The 25954-nt window shown below is 52.3% G+C and overlaps 1 protein-coding gene across 1 annotated transcript; it reads left to right on the top strand.

Moving 5' to 3' along the window:
* The first annotated feature begins 1461 nt into the window (after positions 1 to 1461).
* On the top strand, positions 1462 to 25613 carry FSD2 (fibronectin type III and SPRY domain containing 2). Its single transcript, XM_042940889.1, has 12 exons — positions 1462 to 2121; positions 2255 to 2350; positions 4138 to 4368; positions 5618 to 5640; positions 6620 to 6741; positions 9509 to 9664; positions 12186 to 12320; positions 13050 to 13200; positions 15211 to 15344; positions 18061 to 18193; positions 22547 to 22723; positions 24726 to 25613. Exons 1-12 carry the CDS (start codon positions 1510 to 1512, stop codon positions 24976 to 24978), a joined length of 2223 nt encoding a protein of 740 aa, XP_042796823.1. The 5' UTR covers positions 1462 to 1509; the 3' UTR covers positions 24979 to 25613.
* Positions 25614 to 25954: the final 341 nt, after the last annotated feature.

A 25954-nucleotide genomic window follows, 5' to 3' on the forward strand; every position in this document is an offset into this window, starting at 1 on the left:
TCCCCTAGAGTTGGACACGTGTCAGGCACTGTCTCACGGCCGCCACACAGACTAAGGTTCAAATCCCAGTTCAACAACTTACTAACCATATGACCTTGCACAAGATAGCCTCTCTGAGCCAGTTTCCTCATCGGTAAAATGGGGATAATAGCAGTGCCTAACACACAGGGGTATGTATATAAATTGCCAAGCACAGAAAAAGCACATAGTAAGTGCTCAGTAAGTCGTAGCTGCTACTAATATTGTATTTACTACTTCGACCATTATTATTTCTCTCTAGATTTTACATACCTCCACTAAATGATCAATATCACAGTCTGTATATAATGAATATTCTGTTTATTTTACTTAGTATCATATTGTAAGTCTTCGTCCAAGTTATCATTTGCTCTCCCTAACATTTTAAAGTTTGCATTATATTCTGGAGAGTATACATAACCTAGTTTACTTAACTCTTCTCCTAATCATTAGGGGTTTACAATTATTTTTTTCGGTCATAAAATATTTTGTGGAGTACACGGGTGGTTCAGTCAGTTAAGCATGGACTTCGGCTCAGGTCATGATCTCTCCGTTCGTGAGTTCAAGCCCGGCATTGGGCTGTGTGCTGACAGCTCAGAGCCTGGAGCCTGCTTCGGATTCTGTGTCTCCCTCGCTCTCTGTCCCTCCCCCACTCAGGTGCTCGCTCACTCGCTCTCTCTCTCCCAAAAATAAGTAAACATTTAAAAATTTAAAAAAATAAAATAGAATATTTTGTGATGGATATTTTTATATAGAAATATTTTTGCCCCTGTTTTTGATATTTTCCTTCAAGGTCCTGATGAAGATTATTAGCTTAAAGAGTGTGAACATTTTTAAGGCTCCTGATCCACATCGTGCAGTTTGCTGTGCAGAAAGCGGGGGCTGGTGTACATTCAAACCCACAGCATGTGAGAGTACTGACTTCTCTGTACCCTTCCCCAGCCTTGGGTCTCGTTCTTATATTTCTAAATATTTGCCTACTGGGAAGGCAAAATGGCATCTTATTTGTTCTCTGTGACTCATAAGGATGAGCCATTTCCCAAATGTTTTTGCACAAGTGATTATTTTGTGAATTGTCCTCGCACGCTAATTTATTGAGATCTTAATTTTTTTCAATCCATTTATACAACTTGTCTGATAATAATTGCCTGAGACGCTTCCCATGATTTTGCCTCTGTTTTAACCGTGAGGAGTCTTGTGTGGGTGAAACCTACTGGCATTTCTTTATTTCTGGTCTCCTTTAAGCTGAGAAAGCCTCCTTCCTGGAGAAAGCAAACCTCTCTTTGCAGATGGTTCAAAGTAAAACCACGGCTGAGCTGCTCAGATGATTTTTTTTTTTTTTTTAATTGTGAATGAGTCGAGCCCAATCTAGTGACCAGTTGCTGGGATGGCCTTCTCAGAAACAGGGTTTCCTCCTCTTTCTGTGTTCTAGGACCCAGGACACCCACTAGGAGGCGCGCGCGCGAGGAACTCTGTGGGTGCAGAGGCGCGATGGACGGGGAGGCTGGGGGGGCGCCCGAGGTGCACAGGTCCCCGGCTCCCAGGGACTTCCACTTCTGTCCCACGGATCTGTATGACTCCGAAGGCCGGCTGCGGCTCTTCCCGGAAGAACACACGCGGACGGGAAGACCAGTGCCCGCCGAAATGACCGGCGAGCCCGGGGGGGCGGCCCCAGGTAAGGCCCAGAGCGACCTGGAGGAGGAGGTGCAGGAGCTTGCGGATTTGTACGCGCTTGGAGGTGGTGGCGAGTGGGGCGCGGAGCTCGTGGATGGAAGCGCGCCGCGCGTGGAGGTCTCGGAACCCCGGCTGCACCTGCCCGCGGCCGGGGCGCACAGGGACTGGCGGCCGGGCGCCGAGGCCGAGGACCCGGGCTGCTTGGGCTGGGGCGCGGCCGGCCGGGACCTGCGGGAAGCCTACAGGTACGCGCACGGCCGGGCCAGCGAGGAGTACGAGTGCTACGTCATCCCCGAGGAGGAGGACGAGGACGAAGCCGCCCTGGTCTTCTGTGTCACTTGCAAAGCCCCGGTAAGGGCGTGCGAGGTGTCGGATGCGCACGGAGAGCATGAGGTGACCCCCCTCAGCAAGGCCCTGGAAAGCGCCAAGGTAAACGGGACTCCTTAGTTCCCCTGACAGTGCGTTTGTGTCTCAAGTAGGCGGGCAGGGAATGAACTTAAAGCGCCTCCTACGGAAGAGAGCAAAGAGCATTAATGTCTCCTTGGGATCCTCTGTTTGCCAGGACGAAATTCACAAAAACATGTTCAAACTGGAAAAGCAGATTATCGAGATGGAGAATTTTGCAAATCACTTGGAGGAGGTTTTCATCACCGTGGAGGTAAGAGCAGGCGCGGTGACGCCCTCAGACACACGTGGCCTCCGCCACGGCTGGGTCAGCAGCTGTGACTGGTGTGGGTTAGAGAACTGCCCGCTTCTCGCCCTTTCCCCTGCCCTCCCAGGGGACCTTGGGCATCTACCTGGTGGAAACTACCTGTCCTCATCCCCTGCTGAACCGGGAGCTCTCCTGGGGAGGCAGGGTCTCCTCTGTCTCTCTATCCTCAGTCCTGCTGCGAGGGTGGGGCTCTCGCATGGCCCAGCCTTGACGAGGCATTGCAAGACACCCGCCCTTCCTGATTATTTTCCCCAGCTGTTATGTTTCTCGTAAGATTAATACGCTTCTGTGCCTGTCACCAAACACGTCACAGTCCCCTGGGTGTACCGAGTAGCATGTCGTACACTGCTGTGATGCCTGCACTCAGCCTCCCCGTCCAGATGAGGCTAAGGACCAGGACTTTGCACCTGCCTTCTCTGCCTGTGGGTGCTCTACCTCGATTAATACAGCCTCGGACTGTATCTCCAGGAACACCTCGTATGAATTAGCTAAGCCCCAGGCCCCTGTCCCGGGAAGCTGGAACTTCTTCATCCCCAGTCTTAAGAGGGAGGACTATGCACTAATCCCGTCTGCAGGGCACAGGGACGGAACGAGGGACAGAGGTACAGCCACCCGGACAAAACTCTTTACACTCTCTCTGCCCGCTCATCTCAGGTCAAAGTACCCTCACCCTCGGTGAGGACTCTGACTTTTCCCTTCTACACCAGCCCTGGGGAGTCCCCCACTGCTTTTCCTTCTCTGCTGCCATTCTGAGCAAGTCTTGGACACGTAGAAGATGTTCAGCAAATACTCCCTGAGTCATCGAGAGAGCCTCTGCTTTGGAAATGTCTCCGTTACCTGGAGAGGGTGACATCAGTCACAACCCACGAAGCTTTCCCAGGCTTCGAATCTAAGAGGACCAGTAGTCGACAGGATTTAATTAACATGACTCATCCCCTGTGCCCCTGGATTAAGTACTGTCGCATGGCTCCCTCTGCCTCCCTACGTTTTCTCATCTATTAGGCGGGACCATCTGGCCACGGCCCCCACTCCCCTCCCCCCTCCCCTTCCCCCTTCACCTTTCTCTTAGTTGATGTGAGGATCTGTGTGATCCTGGCGTCTGTAGGATGCGGGCATCAGGAGGTGGAGGTGAGTGTCGTGAGATGCTGGGGGCTCAGGAGGGAAGGCTACGTAGGGCTTGCCCAGGACAGACATCTCCGTGGACGTCTGCAGTCCAGGGATAGAGTGGCAGGTTGACTCATCTCTGACCATCTTCCTGGGAGGTGGCCACCACGGAGGTGGCGTGGGGCTGGGGACGGGGCGGGGCGGGGGGAGGGGAGGGAGGATTGCAAAGTGCTGCCAGGAGTGAAGGCAGTGCTTCTCGTTAAGGTTATCCCAGGGGCTCGGGTGCCTGGGTGGCTCAGTTGGTTAAGCGTCTGACTCTTGATCTCAGCTCAGGTCTTGATCTCAGGGTTGTGAGTTCAAAGCCCTGTGTTGGGCTCTGCGTTGGGCTCCATGGCTGGGTGTGAAGCCCACTTTAAAAAAAAAAAAAAAAAGATTATCCCAGGGGCTCTAGCCATAGACTCCTGGTCCCAGCTCCCGCTGTACCCACCCCAGCATCCTGGCAAGCGATGATAAGAAAAGGGTGGGGTGACTAAAACATCTCTGGGTAGGTATATTTTCATGCCTCAAATGACTCTGTAGTCGACACACCACGTTCGCTAAAATAACGGCTGAGGTCAACCATCTTGCAGGAGAACTTTGGAAGACAGGAACAAAATTTTGAGTCACATTTCAATGAGATTCTGGAAACACTTGCTCAAAAATATGAAGAAAAAATACAAGCTCTCGGAGAGAAAAAGAAAGCGAAGTTGGAAGCCTTGTATGGACAACTGGTCAGCTGTGGGGAAAACCTGGAAACCTGTAAGGAACTCATGGAAACCATAGAGGAGATGTGTCACGAAGAGAAGGTCGACTTCATACAGGTCAGTCAGTCGTGAGGTGAAATGAGATCATGAACCGAAGTGACGGTATGGCGGGGGTAGGTTAGATTGTCCCCTCTCTGTCTGCAGGTGTTGCAGTTGACCTCTGTGGATCAGCATCCATTTGGTTCCTGGATGTTCACGAACATCCATTTTGTTCCCGGATGAGGTGGTCACCCGTGTCTCTGTGCGCCCCGCCATGAGTGGCCGAGCAGACTCACGCACGGCTGACCCCTTCCCTCCACCATTAGTCAGACAACACCAGCCTTCGTTCCTCCGTCCCAGAGACCTGTCCCCTCGCCAGGGAGCTGAGCAACATCAGCGCTCTGAGAGTTTTCTGGTCACCTCAGATGGCCTCTTAGAGCTCTGAGGAGGAGGCAATCCAGGCTAAAAAGGCACCTCCAACTCTCCAGTTACCAGGGCACCAATTTTAAATCTTTGTAAAGTCAAACATGCAAAAAAAAAAAAAAATCCATTTCTTAATTTTCTTGAAATCCAATTAAATCTGACCTCAAGGCCCCATGCTGCTGGGGATGTGGGAATTTCAATCTCAGTCAGAGCTGAGGTCCTCTTTCTTCACAATGTCCCACAGGAATATGGCGCAGTTGTGGTGTCCAGGATGTGAGGGAGGGGCCTTCAGCCTCTGGAGCTGCCCCGTTGCCAAATATGGCTTCCACACCGACCCCGCCCATAGTGGTCCCTCAAAGCCCAACAGGGCTTCCTTCCTGCCGTGCTTGGGGCAAGGGACCCGTGACAAGCTGGAAAGCAAGTATGCAGACACCATTAGAACCTTCAATACTCAGACCTTTTGAACCACTGGTCCCACAACATCGCTGTATCCCAGAGACATAACCCCGAATGTGCAGAAAGTGATACGTGTGAGAATGTTCTTCTCACTGTCATTTGTGATGATGAAAAATTAGCAACAACCAAAATGTCCCTCAACAGAGGAATGGTTAAGTAAACGATGGAACTTCCATTCCGTGAACGGTTCTGCAGTCTTTCAAACCGGTGGGCCGAAAGACCATTTGTGACGCGGGGGTCCTTCCATAACCTCCCTGGGGGGACGCAGTCGTCCGGAAGAGACCCACAGGCAGCCTGAGAGTGGTTTTGTTAGTGGGGGATATGGCTGTTACTTTTTTTCCCCCTAATTTCCAAGTTTTAAAATGTGCTTATATCACCATATAGTTTGAAAAATAAATTTATTTTCGAAGTCAACTGAGTATTTTCTCCTTCCCCTCCTCCTTTTTAGGATGCTGTGGCTATGGCTGACAGGTAATGCTTTTGTTCTGACGCGCATCTTCTTTCCCGTCTCTTGCTCCTCTAGATACAAATAGACTCAGCTCCCCTTGGGAAGATGCTCCCAGTTACAGTTTTCACGTCTGCCCCTGCGATCCAACAGCGCTGGCTTCGGGGGGACGATGGTCACTAGGACCCGCTAGTACCAAATCTCAGACGGCCCAGCCAGCAAGCCTGTGGCCAGCTCACCCCGTGAGCCCCTCCTTTCACCAGGAGGAGCCAGGGTCCAGTGCCTCCCCCATCCCCGAGCTGTGCCAGGACCCAGACTGTGTACTATAGAAAGCACACACGTCGTAGAGTCAGACAGGAGTTCAAATCCCGTTACCCCCATGACCCTGGGCAAGTCCAACCAGTCTAGGACTCACCTTCCTTATCTACAGACAGGGATAGTTTTACGGGAATTAAACGAGACAGTGTCTGTAAAGCCACATGAACATGGAAGCTTGATGACATAAGGGGTAAGAAGCAAAAGACAGACCTGGTTTCAGAGTCCGCCCCTGCCACCTACAAACCCTATGACTGCCAGGAAGCAGGTGCAAGAAAACTCATAGCCCCAGTCTACCGTCAGCGGGTTGAGTACGCTCGGCCCCACGGAGAAGAAACCCCAGAGTCTGTGCGTGTCGGGGCCTGGGGCGGCGGGGGCACGGCAGCTTCCGGGTCAGCACCTGAGAGGTCTTCCAGAGGGTGGGGATCTGGAGCTGTTAGGCACTTGCCCCCCAAATGGCCCACCCGTCCCCCTCCCCTCTAAGGCACAAACCAATTCCTCCATCCCCACTGGGGACCCCCTGGGTCAGTCACCAAAGCAGATGGCAGCCAGCAGCCAGCAGCATGTCAAAGAAAGAAAACTTCAGCAAAGAGGCCCTTCGCGTTTATTACCGGTGACCCAGCACTGTAGACACACACCCTAAGGAGCACGTCCCTTCGTTCTTGTGAGCATGGCTTTTTATACCAACAGACTGGGAAAATTCTTGAATACGGAAACAGACGTGGAAATCTCTGCGCAGCCTGACTTTGAAGACCAGACCTTGGACTTCTCTGATGTGGAGCAGCTAATGGGCTCCATTAACACCATCCCAGGTGCATATTTCGCCTGTGTGCATGCTTCGTAGAAAGTTCCAGGTCCCTGAGCTTTGAGTTAGAAATTTTGATGGCTAAAAAAAAACCCATAAACATTTAGAAACAGGTTTTTTCTTTTCTTTTCTTTTCTTTTCTTTTCTTTTCTTTTCTTTTCTTTTCTTTTCTTTCTTTTCTTCTTTTCTTTCTTTTCTTTTCTTTTTTTTTTTTTGCTCTAATCTCATGTCTTCATAGCTTGCAATGGTGAGAACAGAGGTGGAGACCGCTCCCCCCGGGGGGGGGGAAGTGCCCACCCTCACTTTCCAGGGAGCCAACATCTGGCGCTGGGCAACCTTGAAATATTTTTTATTCATAGCCTGCCCAGATTCATAAACCCCTGTTCTCCCGCCTGAGTTACTCCTGGCAAGTAGCCCGAGTACTTATTTACTTAGCACAGTGGCTGAGAGATGAGCTTTGGGAACCTATGGAGCTGGTAAGAATCCCAGCCCTTCCACTTCCTAGCTGTGTGACTCTGGACAACTTACCTAACTTCTCTGAGTCTTGGTTTCCTTGTCCACATAATGCCTCATGGGGATATGGTGGGAATTGCACGAGGCAATGCATGTACAGCACGTCACATGGTACAGGTAGCTCTTAAAATATTATTGTGGGGGCGCCTCAGTGGCTCAGTCAGTTAAGCATCCAGGTCACTTGGTTTCAGGTCAGGTCATGCGTGATCTTGTGGTTCATGAGTTCAAGCCCCGTGTTGGGCTCTGTGCTGACAGTGCGGAGCCTGCTTGGGATTCCCTCTCTCCCTCTCTCTCTGCCCCTGCCCTGCTCACTCCTCCCCTGCACGCTCAAGCAGGGGAGGAGCAGAGAGAGAAGGAGAGAAAGAATCCCAAGGAGGCCCCATACGATCAGTGCAGAGCCTGATGCTGGGCTCAAACTCACAAACTGTGAGCTCATGACCTGAGCTGAAATCAAGAGCCCAATGTTCAACCGACTGAGCCACCCAGGTGCCCCTACTGTGATTACTTATTTCTAAGAATAATACTGTAATTCAGCTTTTTTTTGTTGACTGCTCACCATTTCCTCATCAACACCCAGCTACATTGTAAAAATGTTGTACATATCATTTTAGATTTTTCCTTTATACAGATTTTTTTGAAATAGGGAATTTATTGTTTTGTAACCTGCTTTTTAATCAAAATTTTGATTAATATTTCTTGTACTGTAAATCCTTCTGTAACATCATTTTAATGGGTATATACCTTAGTTTGTTTACTTGATTCTCAACTGGACTGGCTGCTGGGATGTCTCTAGGTTTTTCACCACTAGAAACCACACTGTAATGGACGTCCTCCATTAGAAACCTTGGAGGCCACTCTTAGACTCATGATTCACAGAGTGATCTCACTGAGCTTCGATGTCCACTGGATGATCCTTCCCCTTCTAAGGGGTGGTGCTGCCCAGATAACCAGGCCCAGGTATTTGGAAGGAAAGGCATGATCACCCAAGTCGGTGCTTGAGAGATGCTTACACTTCTCTTCACCGCCCCCCCACCCCAGGTCCAGGTCTCATGCAGACCATCACCTGGAGCCTCCCGGTGGGCTGCCAAGCCCAGGGCCACCCCTCTTCTCACTGCAGCTCCCGCCCTTCTTACTACGGGGCTGTCCCTTGAGGGTATAGACGGGCACCCTCTGTACATCCTGGATCTCGTCGTTAGGTTCTTTCTCTTCCTCCTCTCCTTTGTCCCATTAGGACCTTCCAGGTCCTGGCCAGAGAGGAAAGGCTGAGCTGCAGCTAGGAAACATCTTCAAGTTTAGTTGTGCTCTTTCTTACCTGGACGGAGCAATGTCAAAATCGGAAGCCAAGGTTGTTCCGTAAAGTCTGGGTTGCGGGCAGGCGCTGCCGCAGGAGAAGAGTCCGTAGAGGAGAGACAAGGAGGGTTTCTCGGTTGTGTGTGAGTCTGGGGAGGCTGACGTATTAACCTACAGAGAATAAAGGAATTAACTCGGGGTGCCTGGGTGGCTCAGTCAGTTAAGCCTCAGACTTCGGCTCAGGTCATGATCTCACAGTTCGTGAGTTTGAGTCCTGCATTGGGCTCTGCGCTGACAGCTCAGAGCCTGGAGCCTGCTTCGGATTCTGTGTGTGTGTGTGTGTGTGTGTGTGTGTGTGTGTGTGTGTGTGTGTCTGCCCTTCCCCCACTCACACTCTGTCTCACTCTCTCTCTCTCTCGAAAATAAATAAACATTAAAAAAACTTAAAAAAAAAAAAAGAATTAACTCAGTAGGTGGATTCTCAAGATGGTTCTCAAGAGCACATTTGGCCCAACCCAGTCTTCTCCCCTTATAATGAAGACATGGTTGGTGGACGGTTCCACCAGTGAAAGCAGAGCGAGCTTTCCCCGTGAAGCTTCTTCCCTCCTTTGTTCCCTCCGGGACCTGTGGGCGGCACTGCTGTGGTCCTGGCTGCCTCGTCTCTCCGGAAGTCGTGGAAGGGGTCAGAGGACCCATGCCTAGGGCAGGTCTTGCACACGCCCCCCAGCCCGAGTCCCTGTCACTGACCCCTCCTCCCCCAGCTTGCGTGGGTTTGTCAAAGCAGGAATGGACATGCTGGTTGTCACCTGCAGGCTGGCCATTAGGAGGTGTGGCCTTCCTGACCTTGTCCAGTCTGGGCAAAGCCCACGGATGCCTCGGGGGACCAGGAGTCCTACAACAGGGACCACTGCATCCCACACCTCTCCTGGAGGCTCCTTACTCAGTTTTGGTTTTCTCCCTTCTCGTTCCAGCTCCTTCTGCTCCAGTGATAAACCCACAGGCCCCCAACTCGGCCACGGGCTCCTCTGTCCGCGTGTGCTGGAGTCTGTACTCTGACGACACGGTGGAGAGCTATCTGCTGTCCTACCGGCCGGTGCAGGACGGCTCGCCTGGGAAGGACCAAGCAGGTGAGACTCTGCCAAGATCACACGCACGCTCTGGAACGGCTAAGGGCCCTCAGAGGCCAGGCAGCAGTTCCGATTGCTTTCCCAGTAATCGGCAGGGCAGAGGTGGGATGAATCTACATATTCAGCTCCTTGGAGCTGTCGTGATCTGGGAACTACCTGGAACATGGGATGCAGGCAAGTGAGCACGGCAGAGAGGCAAGATGGGGCCTCACTGGGGAGGGCCACGAAGCCAGGCTAAAGTGCCTGGAGTGTAGATATAGCCCTCAGGCCAGAGTTGTCCATGGGATGAGTCCCTGGCGGCACTGTGTGCAGGAAGGGTGGGGACGCCCCTCCTTGAGGAGGCCTGGCTGAGCTGTCTGGATACTCGTGGGCTGGGCACGTGAGGGCAGGCTGGGCCTTCTCAGAGCGACCTCGTTTCGGGAGAAATTGGAGGGTTAACCTGCAGACCGCCTTGAGGGGTGATGGGGCCTCTGCAGCCTGAAAGGGCTACAGCTGATCAGACCCACATGCTCAAGTCGAGCAAGCTCCTGGGAATGTCCCCGAGCCTCCAGCGTGGGCAGCTCTGGGCCCATCCCCTTCCCAGAGAAATGGAGCTGGCTGGTGTAGGGCCAGGGCTGGGGTCAGCTGCCTCCCCCCTCCCCACATGATAGATAAGCCATTCACCTGTTGGGAAGAGAGGGCCTTGGGGATTTCCACTTCATGCAGAAGGAGACTGAGACCCAGAGAGAAATGAGCTGTCCATGGGGACACAGTGGGTGATGGATGGCAGAGCAGGACAGGAGGCAGGTCTGCATGCTCCCTGCACAGAGCCCACTGCTGCACCAGCCTGGGCAGGGGGAGGGTCTGTGTGCTGAAGGTAAGGGCAGATTTTCTGTGCAGGGACCAAGAAGGAAGGGAAATGCTTGAGAAAAGTCAGAGTAAGTTTAAGTGATGCTGAGGGAGGTTGTAACAAGGTGAGCAGATGATGAGGGTTATCTGAACAAAGACTAAAGGGGGCACCACGGGGAAGGAGGAAGATTGTAAAAGGGAGGTCAAGGGGGTGCCCGGGTGGCTCAGTCGGTTGAGTGTCCGACTCCTGATTTCGGCTCAGGTCATGATCCCAGGGTTGTGGGATCGAGACCTGTGTCAGACTCTGCACTGAGCGTGGAGCCTGCCTGGGATTCTCTCTCTCCCTCTACCCCCCTTCCCTGCTTGTGTGCTCTCTTGCTCTCTCTCTCTCAAAATTAAAAAAAAAAAAAAATTATGAAAATAAAAAAAGTAAAAGGTTGGTCAGGGTCCAAGAAGCCAGGTCTGATTAACCACAGTCCGTGTCATGAATCAGCCCTGTTGGCACTCTCTGCAGACACACAGAAGAAGCCATTGCGTTTGGGCTATGTCATGACACTCTATGAAGATTTTTTTTAATGTTTATTTATTTATTTTGAGAGACAGAATATGAGCAGGGGAGGGGCAGAGAGAGAGAAGGAGAGAGAGATTCTGAAGCAGGTTCCAAATTGTTAGTACAGAGCCCGACCTGGGGCTTGAACTCACGAACTGTGAGATCATGACCGGAGCCAAAATCAAGAGTTGGACTAACCACCTGAGCCACCCAGGTGCCCCTCTATGAAGATCTTTTAATTTTTTTTTTTAACGTTTTATTTATTTTTGAGACAGGGAGAGACACAGCATGAACAGGGGAGGGTCAGAGAGAGGGAGACACAGAATCTGAAACAGGCTCCAGGCTCTGAGCTGTCAGCACAGAGCCCGACGCGGGGCTCGAACTCACGGACCACGTGATCATGACCTGAGCCGAAGTCGGCCGCTTAACCGACTGAGCCACCCAGGCGCCCCTCTATGAAGATCTTTTAAATGGACCCCTTTGTGATAAAGGAACTGATATCAGAGGGTGGGTTAGTGAGTTATCACTGCCTTTCAAGAGTCTGAGGAGGTTTAGAGGTGTATCAGTTAGGTGTTGCTGGGTAACAACACCCTATCCTGCCCTACTCTGCACACATGTACGTGACTTATTGGCTTAAAATGACAAACATTTATTATTTCTTATAATTCTGTGAGTTGTCTGGGCATTCTTCTGGTCTGGGCCAGCTTGGCTACATAGAGCTGGATGGTGTGGGATGGTCTCACTTACAGATGTGAGGATACGGCAGGGAAGGCTGGGGCCTCTGTCTACTGGGTCTCATTGTCCAGGACCCTGGCTCGGGCTTGTTCACATGAAAGTGGAGGGTGTTCCCAGCAGCAAGAAGACAAGCCCCTGTGCACTAGCATTTCCCAGGCCTCTGCTGGTATCATGTTTGCAGCTGTCTCATTGGCTGAAGCAAGTCACATGGCTCAGCCCATCAATGACGGGGAAAAATGAACCTCTTGAAGGAGTAGTAAGTCATACTGCAGAGGACGCATACAGGGATGGGAGGAATTTCTGGCCAGTGTTGCGATCTACTACAGGGAGACTCGACACAACTAACTCGGAGCCACTTGGCCTATTTTTAGGGTTGAATTCTTGTCTTTTTGTTTGTTTGTTTTTCAGAGTTTACAATGACTGTCAAAGAAACGTATTGCTCAGTGAGAAATCTTGTGCCAAACACCCAGTATGAATTTTGGGTCACAGCTCAGAACAGGGCCGGCCGCAGCCCCGCCAGTGAGCGTGCAATGTACATGACAGGTAACGGGGGCCACAGGGGTCACGGCTTTCGAGGTGTGGCAGGACACTTGATTTCATGTGGAAGGGCAGGAGTAGCTGTCCGTGTTTCTCTGTTAGTACACCAAACCAGTGTTCCTAGGATGGAAGGGACATTTGCTCAGAGTTGGTCTCAAAATGCCCAAAATTACTGCTCACGATCGTAGCGTCATTTAACCTTTCAGCTGCCTTCTGCTCCAGGAACGTCTGAAAGGCGTTCCCGGCGTCTTAGTCCGTGTGGGCGGCCATGACAGAACACCATAGACCGAGTGGCTTATACATGACAGAAATTTAATTCTCACCATTCTGGAAGCTGAAAGGGGCCTCCTTTTAAGCTGCCAGCATATTCAGCGCCTGATGTGAAGCCTTCCGGGTCCGTAGACATCTGGCTTGGTTTCGGCTCTGTCCTCACACAACAGAAAGAGGCCCAGGGCTCTTTGGGTTCTCTTTGATGAGAGACGCCCTCCTCTTCATCTCCCAAAGACCCCACCTTCCGCCACTTTGGGGAACAGGCTTCAACACACGAATTCTGGGGGGGGGGGGGGGGGATGCAAATAGTCTCTTGCACCTGGTTTCCTTTTTACGGCATCGAATGTCTTCTGTGGGCAGACAGTGGCCGTGCTCGGTTGGCCGTGCTCGGTTGGCCGTGCTCTGGACAAACTGGCTGGATAGGAGCAGAATGGTCATTCCTTCCCCCCTTTGTCCCACACCTAGCCCCCTCCCCTCCCATTATAAAAAGCAAAGAGATACGGAGTTGCGAAGAGGCTGCACTGATTTGCTGGGAGTCTGGGAACCTGAATCCCGTGGACTCGTACACGGTAGAGCTGACCCAGGCGGAAAGTCCTGAAGCCTCGGGAGTAACTGAGTAAGTCATAGTCATGGGGCGGGGGGGGGGCATGACACCTGACACAGTGACACAGCTCAGGAAATGCACGGGGTCTGGAGAGAAGGTCAGCGTTTGGAACCTTAATTTCGGGTGCTTGGTTTTCATGAGAAGTTTCTTGAACGCTGTCACTGAAGGTGCGTGAGGCGTGAGTAAATGGTTTAAACCTCAGGTTTGCTTTTCTAGTCCAGCGAAGGTTTACCGCTCATTCATTCAACAAGTGTTGTGGGCCTGGACCTGGGCCCCGGGCTCTGGGAGGCTAGGCAGGCAAATTCCCTTCCCTACGGAGCTGACCGTCGAGCAGGGACAAATAGAAAACAGGAAGACAAACAAATACATAAAATGCAAGGTGCTCTGAAGGAGAAAGAAATGTAAGAAGGAGGCTGGGGTGGAAGTAGGGACCTCCGTGGATGAACTTTTCAAATGAGACCCGGATGGATAGGAAGGACTGAGCTCTGAGGACAGTGGGTCAGCGGCGTGGCCCCGGGGCGGGAGTGAGGCAAGACCCAGGCAGTCCGGGAGCAGCCCCCACGTCCAGGGGCTGCCCAGAGGCGGAGCACAGAGGGCGCCCGCCTGGTTCTGGAGAGATGGAGGAGGCGGGCTTGGCGTCCCCTGTCAGGGAGGACAGATTCCTCTGTGCTCGGGGCTGGGCTTGGAGCCTGGCCGTCTATCCCACGCACCCTCTGTTCCAGGTAGAATCCACGTGTCCACGGCCACACCAGGGCCGACCTTGGTTATTTACTCCCCACGACCCTCAGGAGTGGGGCAGGGGAGTCCGGTGGTTCTGGCCACCTGATGATCCAGATTGCCTCTGCGCTTCGTGCTGATACGTCAGGAGCGCCTGACACCCGGGACCATAATGATGGGGGTCACCGGGAGGCTGGTCAGTGACGTGGGGTAGCACCTGCTCTCCAGATCTAATCATCTTGAAGAGGAGAAAATTGCTTCCCAGACCGTACCCCTCTCCTGCTTCTCTAGCTCATGCCACACCGGCTTCCCCTCCCTGTCTGGCTGCAGCCACACCGGTCGGGTTTAGTTCCTCCTGCTTCCCGTGTTCCTTCCTGCCCCGGCTGCTTCTGTGTAGGAGACTCCTGTCCCTGCCCCATCCGGTTACTTGCAAGTCATTCTTGAGAGCTCAGCTCCAAACTCGCGTCCCCGGCATCATCCACCCTGCGGTACGCCGTGACCACGTCGCGGTTACCACCTTGCATTTCCTCCACTGCTGGCCTGCGGGGTGCCTCTCTACCCATCTGGACCATGAGGTCTATGAGGGCAGAGACTACATTCAGTTCTCCCCAGAGCCCCCCTCTCCAGCGTCTGGAACCTAAGGGGCTTGGTTAATATTCATTGGACGGATGCGTGAAAAGCGCCCCTCTGGCCTGGAGCGGCGGCCTTCGGGGTCACCTGGACACCCGGGCTCGTGTAATGGGGCTGTTGCATCCGTAAACGGGCGTCACCCCAAAAGCTTCTCCTTTCCCTGGACTGAAAGGGGTTTAGCAGTTGCAGGAACAGGCAGTGGCAATTACAGGCTTGTACTCGTGTGCAGTAGAATTTCAATAAATTAGGTTCCTAGTGGCTTCTGTGCTGCCCTTCCAGCTCTTCTAGAGATGTCTGTTCATAAACACAGGCCGAGGTACCTGCTGCGGGCTCAGCGCTGGGCTGAGGCAGGCGGTACTCAGCCGCTGCCCTCGGAGAGGTTCTCAACTGTCAGACAGCTGGGGGCAGAGCGGGAGACAGACGCCGAGCATGGTGCCAGGTGCCGGGGACACCAGGGTGGGGAGCCCCGAGGCCGGAGGGCCACGGACGCGAGGAGTAACGAGGGAACGAGGAAAGTGGACCTGAGGGAGGAAACCCACCGGCCGTGCCGCCGTGGGTGAGAGGCTGGGGGTGCGAGGGTGAGTTTAACATCCCAGCTCTGGAAGGGAGGCCCGGTGCCGGGGCCTGGCTGCCCGGCCCCACCCCTCGTGACTGTGGCTCCGTTTCTTTGCCCAGGTCGGTCGTGGGCATCCCGACCCGCGAGGCCTTGGTGCAGCTGCAGCCCAGGCAGCGCTATACCATCTACGTGCGAGCCCTCAGCGTGGGGGGCCCCAGTGCAAGGAGCGACCCCGTGACCGTCTACACCACAGGTATGTGCCCGGGCCACACGCTCCCTGGGACCTCAGGGAGCCACTCTGCGGCAGACCAGCACTGCATGACTTCTCTGGAAAATGGGCCAAGTCAGGCCGGGGAGGGGCTCAGGGGAGATCAGGGCCCTGTGGTCCCATTTTACAGACAGAGGGACTGAAGGCCCAAGCCAGATAGCAGTCTGGGGGCAGAGCGAGAATCAGAACTTAGGGTTTTTCTCCGCTCCCTCAGGCAGACCAGAGGCTTGTCGCCCTGGACCTGGGTGGCCCAGACGCCTCGTGGCTCACACAGGCTGCACGCCACCCTTGGGTTGATGTCTTTATGAAATTCCCAGGAGGGGTTGTTGGCTTTGCTCATCCCCCGTTTCTGCTATCAGCCCAAGCATCTCCCACCCACAGGCCCAGTTCGGACCCGGCTGCTCAGCCTCTTCCTAGGCCCTGTCTGGCCCTGGCGGGCGCCCGCATCCCTAGGTCCAGCCCCTTTCCCTTCTCCCTTGCCGTCATCCGTACAACGGTCACACATCCTGTCCAGACCCTGCATGAGCAGAGACATCACCGGAAGCTTTGCATGCACCCGCTTTCCTGGCACTGCTTCGCTGTGGGTGTGCGCTTTGTCACAGCACACCGGGGGCCGGTGACCCCTCCCCCACCTCACAGCCAGTCCAGCTCAGGCCGGCTGACGGGTGGAGGGCAGGTAGGACACAGAGGCAGGGAGTCTGAGCCCAGGCTCTGGGGACGACGTATTCTTAAGTGGGGTCGCTTACTGAGGGACACTGTGTCACTTTGTCCTCGTTTCCAATGCCAGGAGCAGAGGTGTGTGATTAATTCCCACTGTGTTCCGTCCACACAGATGGGAAAGACTCGTTGGGAGGCCACCACAGGTCCCAGAGGGTGGGGGCTAGTGCTGGGATTAGGACTCAGGTTTTTCTTTCATATTGAGCCAGGGCCTGCCTTTAGTTGGCTGGCACTCCTCATTTTCTGTGCTCACCTGGTGTTTTGAAATGTTAAATTCTGGCAGTTTCAGTCAAAAAAAAACCAAAACAAAACAAAACAAAAAAACAAAAAACAAAAAACCAGAGCCAAAGGTACAGCCAGCTCTTGATTATTCAGTCAGTCAATTAGTTTGTTCATATAATTTTTTGAAGAGTGTATTTATGAAGGGGCGCCTGGGTGGCTCAGTTGGTGGAGTGTGTCTGACTCTTGGTTTCGGCTCAGGTCGTGATCCCAGGGTTGTGGGATGGAGTCCCGCGTCGGGCTGTGCACGGAACGCGGAACCTGCTTGGGTCTCTCTCTCTCTCTCCCTCTGCCACTCTCCCCCCTTGCATGCTCGTTCTCTCTCCCTCCAAAATAAATCAAATGGAAGAAAAGAGTGTATATATGAAAAACTTAAATGAACACACACATCAGCAAAAATCATTATATTTTCAAAAATGATCCTCGGTGGGAACCGGCGAGGGCCCACGTCTTGCATCAGTTAGGTGGTGGGAACCTGCCTGCCCCCTTGCCAGTCAGCGCAGGCAGCGAATGAAATTTCCGGCAGCATCAAACTGTGACAATGATTGTGAACAGCTTGATGGCGAAGCTTGAACCCAGGTGTGAGACAAGAGAAGTGACAGAATAGGAACTCGAGAAAAAAGCACTTGGCTAGGACACAGTAGTGAGAATGAGTTATTATGTTCTTAATTAATGGATTTTTTTACTAAATAATTTTTTTTTTTACTAAATAAGTTTGTATTCAATCTATTCTGTACCACTGTTGGATGAGATTTATTTTAACCATGATTTGGGGATGGCTGTAACATCCTTCCCTCTCCCCCGCCCCACTGCCCTCATTGAAATGTTGAATTCCACTTCCCTTTGTCAGATTGGTCCTTAAGAATCTCAATAACTATTTCCCTTGGCAGGTGGGTTAGAAATTCTTGTCCGTGTGCAGGCACTTATAGCCTCCCAGCTAAGAGCAAAGCCTGTGGAATCAGAGTTTTGGGGGTTCAAATGTTCTGTCATTGCCAGTTGATTTTTTTTTTAAGTTTATTTGTTTATTTATTTATTTTTTAATTTTTTTTTTTTTTAACATTTATTTATATTTGAGACAGAGAGAGACAGAGCATGAACGGGGGGAGGGTCAGAGAGAGAGGGAGACACAGAATCCGAAACAGGCTCCAGGCTCTGAGCTGTCAGCACAGAGCCCGATGTGGGATTCAAACTCACAGACCGTGAGATCATGACCTGAGCTGAAGTCGGACGCTTAACCGACTGAGCCACCCAGGTGCCCCACATTTATTTATTTTGAGAGAGAGAGAGTAGGAGGGGCAGAGGGAGGGAGTCACAGTATCCCATACAGGCTCTTTGCCGTCAGCACAGAGACCGATGCGGGGCTCGAACTCATGAACCATGAGTTCATTACCTGAGCCGAGATCAGGACTGCACCACCCAGGTGCCTTGCCAGGTGATTTTTTTTTTAACCACCTGGTGCGTCAGTTTTCTCCTCTCCAGATGGAAATAAGAACGCGTTTCTGAGGGTAATTGTGAGGCTTGAACGAGGGAAGACTTGCAAACCGCTAGCTGGGGGCGAGGGACAGTGGCTCCCAGTGCATGCTCGCTGCCACCATCATTAGTGGCAGGAGGGGTAGGACTTTGCGAGGCCCCGGGCTTCCGGCTGGCGCCGGGGTGGAGAAGGCAGGGGGACTGGCGGGGCTTCTCGTGTGTTCTGCCCGCACAGGCAGCTTCTTCCACCTGAACCAGCACACCTGCCATCCCGGGCTGACCATTTCTGAAGATGGGTTTACGGTCGTGCGGAGCGAAAGGAAAACCCCAGCAAAGGAGCCGCTCCCTGGCAACACCCGGTTTACCAGGTACTTGGGCAGCCGCTCGCTAGAACATTCCGCGGACCCCCTCTAAGACACGTTGTTGCTCAGATAAAAAGTGGGTTATGACAGACGCTGCCTTGAAGAGGTCCCAGAAATGGATGAGAGGCTGGGGGGGTGGGGGTGGGGAGAGGAGGCGGTGGGGGCGGAGGGGAGGCTGGGGAGCTGGAGCCGGGGGAAGAGTCTGGCTGGTGTGGACGGATGATACCTGTTGTGGCTTCTGAAGTCGGGTCCCCCGCCGCTGGAGGAGTCAGACCCTGAAGCCACGATGAGGGGCACACTGACAGGCGTCGGGAGAACGGAAACAAGGCTGTAGGTCTCCCAGTGCTTGGCCCGGCGCTCCTCTCCTACATGGTGAAGCCCTGTTTAAAAACCCCTGATGAAAACCGGTGGGGTTAGCCTGTGTGGAGTCGGTGGGGGGTGGTGCTAGTGCATGACCTGAGGGAGGGGTGGCCCCCGCAAAGGCGTGTGCGCCGTCTGTCTAGAAACGTAGCTATTTCCAGACCTTGGTGCTCAATCCACATTGAAACGATTTATTTGTGCCTCACTTCTTTCCAAAGACTTAAAGACTTAAAATAAGGCGCAGATATACACTGCTGAAATAGAAAAGTCAAAGCAATGGGAGAAAAAGAACACAGATAGGTTAACTCCAAGAGCGCATTCCATTTCCGGGATTACAGGTGGCTCTCAGATTCCTGGTCTGGTCAGGACAAGAAGAGTTCTCGGTCGGTTGGTTTTAGAGTCAGAAGGATCTTCTAAGGAGAAAAAGGGGCTCTCCAACGGGGCTGCAAGGGCCATGGATAGAAACTTCATCCAGGGGCGCCTGGGTGGCTCAGTCTGTTAAACATCTGACTTCAACTCGGGTCATGATCTCACGGTTCGTGGGTTTGAGCCCCGCATCGGGCTCTGTGCTGACAGCTCAGAGCCTGGAACCTGCTTCAGATTCTGTGTCCCTCTCTCTCTCTGCCCCTCCCTTGCTCGAACTCGCTTGCTCTCTCTCAAAAATAAGCATTAAAAAAAAAAAAAAAAGCTGAAAGAAAGGAAGAGAAGAAAGAAACTGCATCAGCCTCCCTGCCGGGGTCCGAGACTATCCCAGAGCTGGCTCTTCCTCTGATATTGGCTCCCTGCTGGCCTTTTTACAGTGTGTGTGTGTGTGTGTGTGTGTGCGCGCGTGTGTGTGTAGCACCTACTATATGTAAGTGTTAGCATGCGGTAGCCCAAGTGCGCAGGGTACAGTGGAAAGCAACTTGATCCTTTCCCACCTCTGCCCATTCTACCCAGGGTTGCAGGGCATGGAGAGAGACATGGAGAGATAAAGGCCTTACCTGTGTTAAAAAAAAAAAAAAAAAATTCAACTGAATAGATTTTAAAGATCTTACGGCTTTATTCCAGGAGTTATGAAACGGGCATCATCCAGTCTAACAGGTAGACGGGAGCTCTCAGGAGCTGTACAAGATGAAAGACGCTTATGGGCCAAGTTACAGTAGGCAAAGAAGCGGGCGGTTGTGGCGAGGTTCCTTTCCTGCGGGGGACAGCAGGGTCTGCGAGGCACATCACCTCACTGGTGCTCGTCAGGCGATTCCTGATTGGTTTAAGATCCCATTTCTGGGAGAGTCGAACTGTAACGGAGGTGTCTCGGTTTGGAGACGTGGGGCTTAGCGTGACGGGCTCCGTTTGGGGGCCTGTTGTCCTGTTTTTAGCCTGGGGGTACCTGACTGGTACCAGTGTGATGTGGGAAGCTGACTCTCTCTCCCCGGCAGTTCCCAGGTGAGCCCCTGACAACCCGTCCACCTCCGCACCCAGTGCTATGGTTCTCGTTCTTTCTGCCGAGCCCTCCTGGGCCCTCACAGGCAGCCCTCTAGGACAGGATCCCCCCACAAACAACGCAGAGGCAGCTTTCCTGCAGTGGGTTCCGTTCACACCCGGTCCTCTGAAGGCACACACCTCTGACCAGGCCACTGCTACCTCACCGTGCGTGTGAGCTCTCTGGGCAGACACAGCCTCGAGCGTCTTCAGCCTCGGCCGCTTGGTGTTGCACTAAAAGTTACAAAACGAGTTTTTGGTCGCCAAGTCCTGCAGAGGTGGTCCAGCACGTCACCTGGAAATATGGGAGAACTCACCACCTGTTGTTCTGTTCTTGGCTCTTTGGGGTCCAGCCAAGTTAGACAGTCCCATTGCAATATCCTGTCACCAGTATATCCATTGTCCCGTGAGGACCATGCTGTGCCCTGGAGGTAAAGGGAGGAAGATAGTGTCCCTGCCCACCTGACTCAGACCAGGCAAGTGGGGGAGATGCATGTTTCAAAAACACACCTGTGAAAGATTCGGTAGAAGGATGGCCAAGGCATCGTAGGAGCCCCCAGGAAGAAGGCTTCCTGGGGAAGCAAGGGCTTGGAGGATAAAAGGGAGTTCTCCAGGCCGACCAGGCAGATTAAGTGCCTCATACGTGTACAAACCGCGGAAGCCAGGGAGACCACGTGTTTGGAGAACTGCTATCGGTTAGCGTGTCTGTGGTGTAGGGTCCATAATGGCAAGAAGGGGAAGACGAGGCAGGAAAGATGGAAAAGTTCTAGGGCAAAACAAGTTTGGATCTTATCCTTGGAGGGGTGGGAATTTTTGGAGGATTCAAGTAGGGGAGGTGACCCGATCAGATTTACATTTCAGAAGGATCACCCTGGAGGGTCAAGTGTGAGCTGGGGAGGAGGGGGAGAGGCAGGTGGGGAGCCAGGAGACCAGAGAGGAGGCTGCGGACGCCTTGAGTAAATCAACACACAAAACTAACAAGGAGAGAGGCCAACTGGTTAAGGGGCGAGCAGGGGAGGGATGGGTCAGGGACTGTAATTTATGGCGTGTTTACCAAGTGCTAGACATCTTCCAAGTGTTTGACATGGATTAGCTCATTGAATCGTCACGACAGCCTGTGACATCCATATCACTACCAGTCCAATTTGACAGATGAGACCATTGAGGCACAGAGAAGTAAAGTAATTTGCCCAAAGGCACACTGCTGTTAAGGGCTGAAGTCAGATTTAAGCTAGAAGCTGAGCGTGTAACCACTACATTATCCTTGGGTTACTGTTTTCTGCCTTGGGTTACTGGGTAGATCATGAGTCTATTAACCAAAACGGAGAAAACACGGGGAGTAAGTACTCCTTCCCACCACAGGCAAAACACTAAGTTTGGTCGGCAGTGGGAAGGGTAGGAACGTGGTAAGTTCTGTTCGGGACATTCTGAATGAGGAACAGCAGGTGGGTGGAGATGTGGGTCCGGAGCTGAGAGTAGAGACGGCTTCATTTTACAAAAGAGGAGCTCTTTTCTGTGCAGTCTCCTTCCCAGAGCTTTGCTTGGCCTCCAGAACTTGGGGTTTGAGAGTAGAGATCTCGTGTTAATAACAGCTAAACAAATCTGCCCAGGGGTTTGGCGGGGGGCGGGCACTCAGTTTGGCTAATGCAGAAGTTTCCTGCAGGAGGCGGACTGTTCGTTTCGGAGATACTGATGTGGTCTGGTTTCCCACGAGAACCTTCCTCTGAAGAATGCTGTATTGTTGTAAAACAAAACATAACTGTGACCTTTGTGAGTGTATTTGTTTCCAGTGGCTTCTTGGAGGTCGATTTTGATCATTGGTGAGGGATTTGCTATTTGCTGTTCTCAGGTTTGCTTCTGAGATCCAGATCCTCGTCTTCTGCCTGTAGCCACCCCGCAGATATGCGTCACCTCAAAGCCCCCCATGCTAGTGCAGCATCAGCAGTGCTGGCCGGTTCCTGAACTTCAAGTGCATGGTTCCCTTGACTGTGCTGAGTTCTGTGAAGTTTCAGTCCCTTTTGTTTAATATTTATTTTTGAAAGAGAGAGAGACAGAGCGTGAGCAGGGGAGGGGTAGAGAGAGGGTGTGGGGAGACACAGATCCGAAGCAGGCTCCAGGCTCCGAGCCGTCAGCACAGAGCCCGACGTGGGGCTCGAACCCACGAACAGCGAGATCATGACCTGAGCCGAAGTCAGATGCTTCACCCACTGAGTCACCCAGGCACCCGGAGTCCCTTTCTTTTTTTATGAGCAAGTGAACCAAATCTTTATTTTTGTTACCAAAAAAAAAAAAAAAAGAGCCCAATCATTTACAAATGCCAATAGAGCCTTTTCTAACTCGCTCCCATTACCGGCAGGGTAAGAACCCTCCCACAAATTTCGGCATCTGTCAGGTGAGCCGAGGGCGAGCCGCTTCTCAAAGGAGGTGTTCGGAACACCGTTGGGCCGACCCCCACGGCTGTCCCCCCCCCCTCCCCCCCGCCGCACGGCCAGGCTCGGGTCGCCCCCGGTGACGCACGCTTCCACTTTCTGAACCCAGGTGTGTTGCCGTCATGGGGAATCTCATTCCAATCCGAGGGCGCCATTACTGGGAGGTGGAGGTGGACGAGAGGTCCCACTACACGGTGGGCGTGGCCTTTGAAGATGTCCCTAAACAAGAGGACCTGGGAGCAAACTGCCTGTCTTGGTGCATGAGGCACAGACTTGCATCATCACGGTAAAGTAGAATCTGGATGCCTGATACTAAAATTGACCTTGAAAGAAGAGAGCACGAGGTTTCACTAGCAATAATTAAGGCCTAGGGTAGGTTTCATAAAATATTCTAAGATACCTCAGGGCTCTTTTCCAGCCCTTTCCCCTAAAGTCCAAATGAGACGAGAAAAGAGCAGCTTTGGGTACTTTTCTTTCAGACAGAAATAGCTACAGTTCACGGAGAGCTTATTCCGTGCCAAGCGCTGCTCCCATGTCCTGTCCTGTTTACTTCTCACAATTCTATCACCCCATTTTAAAAGTCAGCTATGCCTCACAGCAGTCGGATAATCCGTCCAACGTGGATTTTTGGAGCTTGGAATCCAATCCAGGCAGTCTGGCCCCAAAGACAGCATTCTTAAGCACTAAGTGATTGGCTTTTCATTCATGCTCAACTTGTGTTATTAAATGGTTACAGTTTGATCTGAAGCCCCAGTTCCATCTTTGCAAGTAGGCAGCGGCTTAATAGTCATGGCTCATTCTGTTCTGCTTCTGCTGCCAAGCACTCTGTCCTCTACGCGTGGATTAGCTCTAGAAAGCTGGGAAAACCTGATGAGGTGCAGTCCCGTGGACATGTTCAGACTCGGGAAGCCACTGTTACAACCTCCCTTCACCTCAAAAATTACCAAAGTTCGCTCCGTTTCCCCAGCACCTCTTGTACCACGGGGCCTCTGACCCTTGTTGGCCTGCTGTATCTTATGCATGTTTGATCCTGCGTTCTCTGCTGGTGAACCTCCATCGTGGTTAATTAAACACTACCGGTCATGCCCGCGCATACGTGGGAAGACCCCCCCTGTAAGGTACTTGGACTAGAATGGACTCTACTAATCCTCAGACCCAGTCTGAGAAACACAGGAAATAGTAGGCATTGAGCCAAATAGTTTATTTGGAGATTCTGCCCGAAGTGTAATGAGGCTAAAAATCAAAGTATCCTCTCCTAGAGAGGTAAGAACGAAGGGCAGAGGAGAACGGGGAGGACAAAGGAAGAGTAGGAGTCTGTGTACGGTGGGAGGGTTGAGAGGTCAGAAGACAGAAGAGGATGGAAACATGAGACAGCGTGAAGAAGGGTGGGCAAAAAGCCAGGCACTAGGCCTGGCCGCTTCTGTGGCCCCACCTTGGAAAGACAGAGGACAGACAGAGGACAGACAGGATACGGAAGGTATCCTAGCTGACCTGCAGTTTTTGGTTTCGTCTGGTGCTGTAGTGGGAAGAAGGTGGAGGGCAGGGCCTTCCTGGCTCCTGGCTTCTGGCGGCTGCTTAGCTAAGGAAAGGAGCTGAGGGGAAGATGAGGCGAGCAGGGCCGGAGCCAGGCTGGCCCGCTCTGACACCGAGACCGTATTCTAAGTGCTCCTCCCAGGAGTGTGGCCCAGCTTGCTGGCACCGTGTTCTGCAGACGTCTGTAGGTAGCAGGGGTAGGAAGTTCCCGTGGCTGCTTTGGGTTCCAGCCATTTTTTCAAAGCACCCAGGCTACAGAGCACGGGGAGAGGGTGCTGGGCTAGGCTGCGGGGGCGGTGACGGCCCGGCTGGCCCTGCTGAGTCGGAAGGTCTAAGGATCGTGCCTGAGTACCTGTGCACAGGTTATACCAAAAGGCACATTTTATTACATGAAAGATCGTGGGGCTCCCCCCGGTTCAAACATCTTTATTACGAAGGCTTTATACATTTGAACCTCAAAATCCCAAGTTTTAAAACACCAATTTCTATACAAACTTTGATGCAGTAAGAGTGTACGTCAGTCTCTTAGGTGAAGAAATTGATAAAAAACAAATGGTGTTTAAAAAGAGAGGTCTCTTAGGACAAATTTTAGAAAAGAGACAGGTATGTTGGGAAATGAACCGTTACTTTGGTAGTCAATTAATTAAAAAAAAAAACCCAATCACAGCGTTATTTGAAAACTAATACGAAATGTTCTGTAAATTGCACATCTACAGAACTTCTGAAGCTGTGTCCTATCAACATTTAATTTCTAGGCATAAGTATGAGTTCCTGCACAACGGGACGACTCCAGATATAAGAATAACTGTCTCCCCGAGGAAGATCGGCATTCTGCTAGACTATGAAAATTCAAAATTGTCATTTTTCAATGCGGACATTTCTCAGCATCTGTACACGTTTAGTTGTCAGCTTCACCAATTTGTGCATCCCTGTTTTTCTTTGGAAAAGCCTGGGTGTCTGAAGATACATAATGGCATTTCAATGCCAAAGCACGTCACTTTCTACTAAACCATTCTGATGCCAGCTCCCTCTCTTCTGTACCCACCCCTCCAAGCCGGCCACCCCTCAGCTGGTTGAACTTGGCGTTCAAGCACAGGTTTCTAGCCCTGCGCACTGCCGCCTGTATGATGTTAGGTTAGTCATTACCAGGCGCGGCTGTAAAATGAGGGCTCAGACAAAATGAACTCCAGGCCTTTCAGGTGGTCAAACTGTATCGGTCTGTTTGTTTATATGCAAAGTATCTGAAAGTCCAAGGCCTACAGAGCTTGAGGGCAGGGGCAAGGGAGGGAAGAGATACAGAAGTACTAGTGGCCGCGGCACACCCGGGACATCTCGCGAGTCAGCCGGGAACGGACTCCAGAAGGCAAGAGGCTGTCCACAGAGAACCAGGGAAGCCACGCGCCTTCTGTTTTCCGGGGAGTTAATGGCACTGTGATGCGGTTTCTGGCACTGAGCACGCTGTCACACCTGTTCCCCTCGTTCACAGAACTTACCGCACTCAAACTTTGAAATGACCTCTACCGTGCGCTCTTCCATGAAGGCAGGGACAGTGTCTGTCTTGTTCATCATTCGGTCCCTAAGGACTAACATGTAACAAACGGTACACACCAAATACTGAATAAATTAGTATCTTCCTCATCCAACCACCGTTGTCGGGCTCTCTGCTCTCCGTGTGAGGGATGGTGGGGCTCTTTCCAAACTACAGCAAAGGACGTACGGCAGGGAGATGGACAAAACCTGGAGGGGAGGCAGTCTGAAGGAACAGAAGGGCACCTGCGGCTTGATGGCAAGACTGGGCAAAATGGAACGCTCTACTACGCACTTCACGTCCCGCAGCGGCCTACACATAAACGTGGCACTTTCAGCGCATCGGGAGAGGGAGCGGGGGCTAAAGCGGGAAAAAACAGAGAACATTAGTCACAACTGATTCTAGGAACTGTCCTGTCACGTGGAGAGAACCAGACTGGAAATCAAAAGACCGAGG

The sequence above is a fragment of the Panthera leo genome, chromosome B3, assembly GCF_018350215.1.
Source record: "Panthera leo isolate Ple1 chromosome B3, P.leo_Ple1_pat1.1, whole genome shotgun sequence".
Taxonomy (NCBI): domain Eukaryota; kingdom Metazoa; phylum Chordata; class Mammalia; order Carnivora; family Felidae; genus Panthera; species Panthera leo.